This window comes from Lipotes vexillifer, unplaced genomic scaffold (genome assembly GCF_000442215.2).
Source record: "Lipotes vexillifer unplaced genomic scaffold, Lipotes_vexillifer_v1.1 scaffold230, whole genome shotgun sequence".
In the NCBI taxonomy this organism is placed as follows: domain Eukaryota; kingdom Metazoa; phylum Chordata; class Mammalia; order Artiodactyla; family Lipotidae; genus Lipotes; species Lipotes vexillifer.
The window spans coordinates 6,888,971-6,896,559 of NW_006775143.1; the positions used below are offsets into that span (position 1 = coordinate 6,888,971).

The window sequence follows — 7,589 nt, forward strand, 5'->3', positions numbered from 1 at the left end:
AAGAGAGGCAAGGGAATTAAGAGTCTTTGTAAGGGAGTGATTATGAGACTGGCTGTGGAACCTAAGCTGTATGAGAAAGGAAGTGAGGGCATGAGGGAGGCTGAATATATTGTAAAAATGGAAAGGTCAGTGGATTGAAGGTAAAGAGTACTTTCATCAAAAGGTAAAGAGTAGCTTTCATCAAATGCTTCTCTAAAACTGTAGAAGGAAAAAAATGAGTTAATTATTTTTCCTAATTTAAAAAATAACACCAAAATTTATTAGGCATTTACACCATGTCAGGCACTATTCTAAGCAATTTACATGTCTTATCACATTTAATCTTTACAACAACACTATGAAAAGGCCATTATTGTTCCTCATTTGTAGATAAGGAAACTGAGGTAGAAAGAGGTTAAGAGATTTACCCAAGATCATACAGTTAATAAAGTAGCAGTATAAGTATCTAGGCAGGGTGATTCCAGAACCTGTATTCTTAACCACTAAACTTTTATATTTTCAGTGAGGCACAGACTCAGATGTTCAGTTATTTGTTCAAGGTAACAAGAATAGTAAGAGCTAACACTTAGGTAGAATACAGGTCCTTTGCCTCTTCACTCAGTTGCTGCTTCTGACACTAGCATATGATGTGGTCCCTCTCCTTAAGGAACGGAGGGTCTAATTTGGGAGACAAGCTATAGATACAAATAAAATTTTAAACTATGACTGTATATGATTAAGTACTGAAGTGAGTGCCACTGACAATATGGCCCTTCAAGGGGAATCAGAGTGAGCTGGAATGGTAAATAAAGGCTTTATGAGAAGTTACATGAGCTGTTGAACAGGATTATCTGGGATGGTAGTGCTGTATAAGCAAAAGAGAGGCTGTAAAAATGAGGATGCTCTGTTCAGGTGATATTGTTCTGACTGTGGTAGAGAGGGGTTTTTTGGGTTTTTTTTTAGTGGGTGTTGTAATAATGAGAATGATTAAGTATTTGGAATCTGATATAACTTGAAAAAATTACATTTGTGAACAAATAAAGATAACACCATAATGTAAAAGGTGAATGTTTGGCTTCCTTGTATTAACTTTAAAAGAAAATTCCAGAAGCTAACGTTTACCATTCTCCTTTCTAGTTTCAGCTGTTTCAGTTAGGGGAATGACAGAAATCTCACTCTTGGATCAATGGAATGCAAGTCTCTTTGTGGAGGAGTTCCCTGAGAAGTATGTATCCTTAATCCCAAATTTCCCCTTTACATCTAGAAGATGAATAGTAAATTCTCCAGACACCTAAGAGAGAAGATCCTTTCCTTTATATCTCACAGGTTTTCTTCTTTTATCCAAAAAACAAGCCCTAGTCTGAACCACAAAGGAGGGGTTAATCGAAATGATTTACAGCCTTTTTATCTTTCCCTCATTTATCACATATTAACAATTTTCTATGCATCTGTATTGCAAAAGACAGAAATAAAGCCAAGACACTATTATGCTTTTAACAATAAGTAAACTTTTGGTGGAAAGTGTCTATAAAAAATCCTTTATATTAAAATCAGTCTTTTTATCCCTGTAGTAGAAATGCAGATTAAGGCTATTTTCTAACATACTTTGTCAAAACGTTATTTATTATTCAGTCATCCATTCTGTATGCTGGATACAGGATAAAAAATGAATAAGATACAGTCTCTGCTCTCAAAGAATACAAGAAAATAGGGAATAGAGATTTATAAATAAATAATTACAATAGAATGTGGGAAGTACAATTCCAGAGATAGGAACACAGAGCATAATATGAGGAAGAACGTCTAACCCATTCTATGATGTTCAGGTAGACATAAAGTAGAGATTTTAGTGCAAATGTAAATAATTTACTCTGCTGCTTCACTTCATGCAAAGAGTACTGATCAGACCCAGGAAGGATTTAGTTATTGTTCAGATTTCCAGTTTTAGTAATTTAAGTTTTCCTCAGTTACTCTTGAAAGAAACAAATAACCAACTTAAATGTGTCCAGCCTCGAAATACAGAGAAGCCCAATTTACTATTTCTGTCATCTAGGAATTTAAAAATCAGATTAGGAAGATAATATATGAGCATAAAAAATTAACAATGTTAAGAATTAAATGATAGTATAAAATGACTATCAAAAGGTCTATCACGGGCTTCCCTGGTGGCGCAGTGGTTGAGAGTCCTCCTGCCGATGCAGGGAACACGGGTTCGTGCCCCGGTCTGGGACGATCCCACATGCCACGGAGTGGCTGGGCCCGTGAGCCATGGCCACTGAGCCTGCGCGTCCGGAGCCTGTGCTCTGCAACGGGAGAGGCCACAAAATGAGAGGCCCGCGTACCGCAAAAAAAAAAAAAGAAAAAGAAAAAAAGAAAAAAAAAAGGTCTATCACAAGGTATAAGGTCACTGCAAAGTATCTATCACATGACAACTCTAGAGCAGGGAGGAAGCTGAAAAGTGTAGTAAAAAGAGCTCTGCACTATGAAATAAAAGATGTGGACTTGATTTGAAAAGTCAAGTACTGACTCCTCAACAAGTCATTTTCTCTCTCTGATTCTCACTTTCTGTATCAGTATAATGATGATGAGTCAGTGTTTCTCAAACTTTAATGTACATATGAATCACTGAGGATCTTATTAAAAATGGAGATTCTAATTCAGTCTGTGTTGGGACCTGAGATTCTGCACTTCTAATATGCTCTTAAGTGTGCTGATGCTGCTGGTCCAGGAGCCTACTTTGAGTTACAAGATACAAGATGCTCTCTAAAATTTCTTTTCACCCTAAGAGTTAGATTGGTAGGGCTGTGCCTTTATAAGCAGGAGAGATCAGCTTCACAAAGAAGCAGGAACTGAGCTTGAGCTGGACAAAGAAGGAGAAACTAACTTGAGAGAAAGCATTTCAGGCAAAGGAAACAGCCCGTCTGAATAGAGGCAAAAATGTGCAATAATTACTCAACAAAGGCAATGATCAGGCTCAAACAAAGGATTCCTGTATGAGAGAAATGCGAGGCCCTGAAGGAATGGGCACCCCATCATATCTGACCCTCCATTTTGCAGTACCAAGATCATGTCCATGGCAAAGAAGGTGGAATCTGTGGCACCACGTAGAATAAAATTTATATTTCTCTGCCTCCCTGTAGCCACGTGACTGAGCTTTTCCCAAAGCATATAATCAAAAGACGCTTATGCAATTTCTGAAGAATGTCCTTAAAAGGAAATGGTGTGTCTTTCTCCTCACTTTTCTCCTTCCTGATGTTATGATAGAATACAGATGTAACAATTGGTTCCAGCAACCACCTTGGAGTATACAGGATAAGAAGTAAATCTAGGAATGGCAGAGTGGAACAAAAGAAGCCTCAGCCCCTGATGAATTGTGAAACAGTCTCACTAGCCATGACCTTCTAGCCTCGAGACTTTTTGTGTGTGTTTTAGCCATCATTAATTTCAAGTTTGTCTCATGAAGTGAAATTTAATTTTTTTTTTTTTTTTTTTTTTTTTTTGCTGTACGTGGGCCTCTCACTGTTGTGGCCTCTCCCATTGCGGAGCACAGGCTCCAGACGCGCAGGCTCAGCGGGCATGGCTCACGGGCCCAGCCGCTCCGCGGCATGTGGGATCTTCCCAGACCGGGGCACGAACCCGTGTCCCCTGCATCGGCAGGCGGACTCTCAACCACTGCGCCACCAGGGAAGCCCGAAATTTAATTTTTAATAGCCTTTACTTTTTAGATCAGTTTTTGGTTCATAGCAAAAATTGAGCAGAAGGTTTAGAGATTTCCCACATCAAAATTTAATTTTAAATTCAGGAGCTTTGTTACCTAATGGAAATTAAGAATAAACATTCTGATCATTAGCACTACCTAGATTTCCTAAACCTTGCTTTTCCTCTCTTTCTCACCTCTGTTTCTTCCTCCTGTTGTGTTACTTCTTAATATTGATTCTAAGACCTCAGATTTTTTTACTTTTATTAATTTGTTGGTACACTGTTTTAACATATATAGGCATTTTCTGCCATGTGTCCTGAAAAACCTTATGTTCTTCAAAACTGCACAGTAAAAATAACAGGGCATACAGGAAGATTAGCTTCTGTAGTCACAGCTATGCAACTTGCAACAGAGCACTAATAAAAATAACAACTATTCTAATTTGTTTTTAAAAAAGACCACCAGCATACTTGAAAAGACATGTTAAATTCCTAACAAATAAATACATATTAGGGTAAATATAGAAATTTGAAAAAAATGAAGATATCTTAATGGGCAGGCTAAAGGAGGAGTTGAGGCTACTGAATTATGGAGACAAGGGCAAAATGCAAAAAGATCATGGAGAACCATGCAGTAAGCTTCCTAGCTTCCAGGACAGAGCTCATGGCCAACTAGAGCAGGAGGAAGAACGTATAACAACATTCTCTATTCCTCTGTGGATTGCTGCATTCAGATGAATGCAGTTGAATACAGGACATTGCACATATATTTAGTTCATGTACACCTCATAATAACTATGTGAAATGGGTATTACAATCCCAACATTACATGTAAGAAACTAAGACTCAGATTAAGTCAATTGCCCACAGACATGTAGTTAGTCAATAGTTGGAGTGAGGATTCAAACCCTCAAACCCTAGTCTGTATGACTTCACACCCTATACTCTGGTTTGGTTTATATAACATCTTTATTGAGATAAAATTCATATCCATATAACTCCCATTTAAAATGTCCAACTCTGGGACTTCCCTAGTGGTCCAATGGTTAACACTTTGCCCTCCAATGCAGGGGGTGCAGGTTCGATCCCTGGTTGGGCAGCTAAGATCCCACGTGCCTTGCAGCCAAAAAAACAAAACATAAAAGAGAAGCAATATTGTAACAAATTCAATAAAGACTTAAAAAATGGTCCACATCAAAAAAATCTTTAAAAAATTTTTTTAATTTAAAAAATAAAGTGTCCAGCTCAACAGTTTTTAGTATATTCACAGGGTTGTACAACCATCACTACAATCAATTTTAGAGCATTTTCATCAACACAAAAGAAATTCTGTACCTATTAGCAATCACTCCCTATTCTTTCCCCCTTACCCTGGACGGACAACCACTAGTCATCTTTCTGCCTCTCCAGATTTGCCTATTCTGTACATTTCTTTTAAATGGAATCTAACTAAAATCATACACTAATCCCAGCAGGAGGGGGCGGTGGTGGTGATTTCCCCACACCATGAAGCAGTGCTCTAACACCAGCTGGGTGTCTTACAGTTCAACTCAATTCTGACACTGTCAACCTGGAGATAGCATCAGATCCCACAGGTTAAGGGTTTAGTTCTATAAGACTGCCCCCGCACCCCACACTTTAGATGCCGTTTGCAAGGTTATCACCTGTGCTTCTGACTGACCATCTATAGATTGGAGGTTCCAACAACCCCCTCTTTGGGTTCAATCAACTTGCTAGATAGACTCATAGAATTAAAGAAACATTTTACTTACTGGATTACCAGTTTACTACAAAAGGGAACAGTCAAATAGAAGAGATACATAGGGCAAGGCATGGGGAAAGGGCATGGAGCTTCCCTACTCTCTCCCATCACCCCACTTTCCCAGCACCTACATGTGTTCACCAACCTGGAAGCTCTCTTAACCCTGTCCTTTTGGGTCTTTAGGAAGGCTTCATTACATAGGCATGATTGATTACATCACTGGTCATTGGCAGTTGATTCAACCTCCAGCCCCTCTCCCCTCCCTGGAGGTCAGAGGGGTGGAACTGAAAGTTCCAATCTTCTACTCACATGATTGTTTCTCATGGCAACCAGTCCCCATCCTTAGGTGCTTTACAAAAGTCACCTTATTCACATAACCAAAGATAACTTTATCGCTCTCATCACTTAGGAAATTCCAATGGCTTTAGGAGATCTGTGCCAGAAACGGATATGAAGACCAAATATATATCTCATGTTATAAATCACAGTATCACACATACAATATGTGATCTTTTGTGACTGACTTCTTTCACTTAGCCTAATGTTTTTAAGTTTCATCTATTTGGTAGTATGTATCAACACTTTTTTTTTTTTGGCCATGTGGCAGGAGGGATCTTAGTTCCCTGACCAGGGATCAAACCCTTTGCCCCCTGCAGTGGAAGCGTGGAGTCCTAACTACTGGACTGCCAGGGAATTCCCAGCACTTCATTTTTTATGAACAAATAATATTCCATTTTATGGATATACCACATTTTATTTATCCATTCATCAGTCGATGGACATTTTTTCCCCCTTTCTGGCTATTATGAGTAATGCTGCTATAAACATTTGTGGACAAGTTTTTGTGCAGACATATGATTTTATTTCTCTAATGGTGGAATTGCTGGATCATATAGTAACTTTGTGTTTAACTGTTTGAGGAATTGCCAGACTGTTTTCCAAGCAGCTGTATCATTTTACATTCCCACCAGCAGTATATGAAGTTACAATTTATTTACATCTTGTCAATACTTGTTATCATCTGTCATTTTGATTATAGACATCCTGGTAGGTGGCTCATTGCATGTCATTGTAGTTTTGATTTGCATTTCCCTGATGGCTAATGATGTTGAGCATCTTTTCATGTAATTATTGGCTTTTAGTATATCTTCCTTGCAGAAATGTCTATTCAGGTCCTTTGCCATTTTTAAATTGTGTTATGTGCCTTTTTATTATTGAGTTTTAAGAGTTCTTTATGTATTCTAGATACAAGTCCCTTATTAGATATGTGATTTCCAAATATTTTCTCCTGTGGATTATCTTTTCACTTCCTTGGTGGTATCCTTTGAAGCACAAAATTTTTAGATTTTGATGCAGTTCGATTTATCTACTTTTTCTTTTGTTATTTGTGCTTTTGGTGTCATATCTAAGAAGCCTTTACCTAAACCAAAATCACAAGGGTTTACTCCTATATTTTCTTCTAAGAGTTTGCCTGTGATATTTTTTTTTAAAGACATAATTCAGATCGTGAAATGTCTCAGTTATTGGTGGTTTATCCATTTCATCAGTGGTACTCAGTTCCAGTCACCCTGACCTTTCCGCTTTTCTTAGACTATGCCAACCTTGCTCCCCTATTTTAAACCTCTGTATGGCTTACTCCCTACCATTATTCCGGTATCTGTAGCTCCTCAGAAGGCCATTTACTAACTACACTCTCTAAAATATACCTCTTGTCAACCCTCTGGCTGTTACTTGATGTTCTAATATCTCTTTTTATCTCACTCATAACAGTTTTTCACCACCTGACATTATGTTATTTACTTATTTATATATTTGTCTATTGTTCCATTAGCAGGTAAACTTCACGAGTGCAAGAACTTTGTTTTGTTCACCATTCCACTCCCAGTGCCTAAAGAGGTGTTAGCACACTGTAGACACTCAATAAATATTTCATTTAAGTTAAGGAATTAGTGAACTGCAGTGGATGAATTTACTCAAAAAGAATGATATGGAAAGAAAGCAAAGACAATATAGACTGGAAGCCTGGGAAACATCAGCACTACAAGTTAGGCAGAGGGAGTGGCACCAATGAACAAAGAATAGATAATATTGGACAAGGAGGAGATCCAGGAAATACTGATCTTTACAGTTCACTTATATCTAGGGAAAG

At 38.0% G+C, this 7,589-nt stretch overlaps 1 protein-coding gene across 2 annotated transcripts in view; it reads left to right on the forward strand.

Moving 5' to 3' along the window:
* The window catches only part of SHOC1 (shortage in chiasmata 1), an 85,135-nt gene that overhangs the window by 953 nt on the left and 76,593 nt on the right, over positions 1–7,589 (forward strand). Inside the window, exon 2 of one of the 2 annotated variants that reach the window (XM_007449771.1) lies at positions 1,117–1,204. In XM_007449771.1, coding sequence (XP_007449833.1) covers positions 1,140–1,204 — 65 coding nt within the window. In that variant the 5' untranslated portion in view covers positions 1,117–1,139. Of the gene's footprint in view, positions 1–1,116; positions 1,205–7,589 lie in introns of those variants that run through there. The other variant, XM_007449772.1, reaches the window with a different exon arrangement.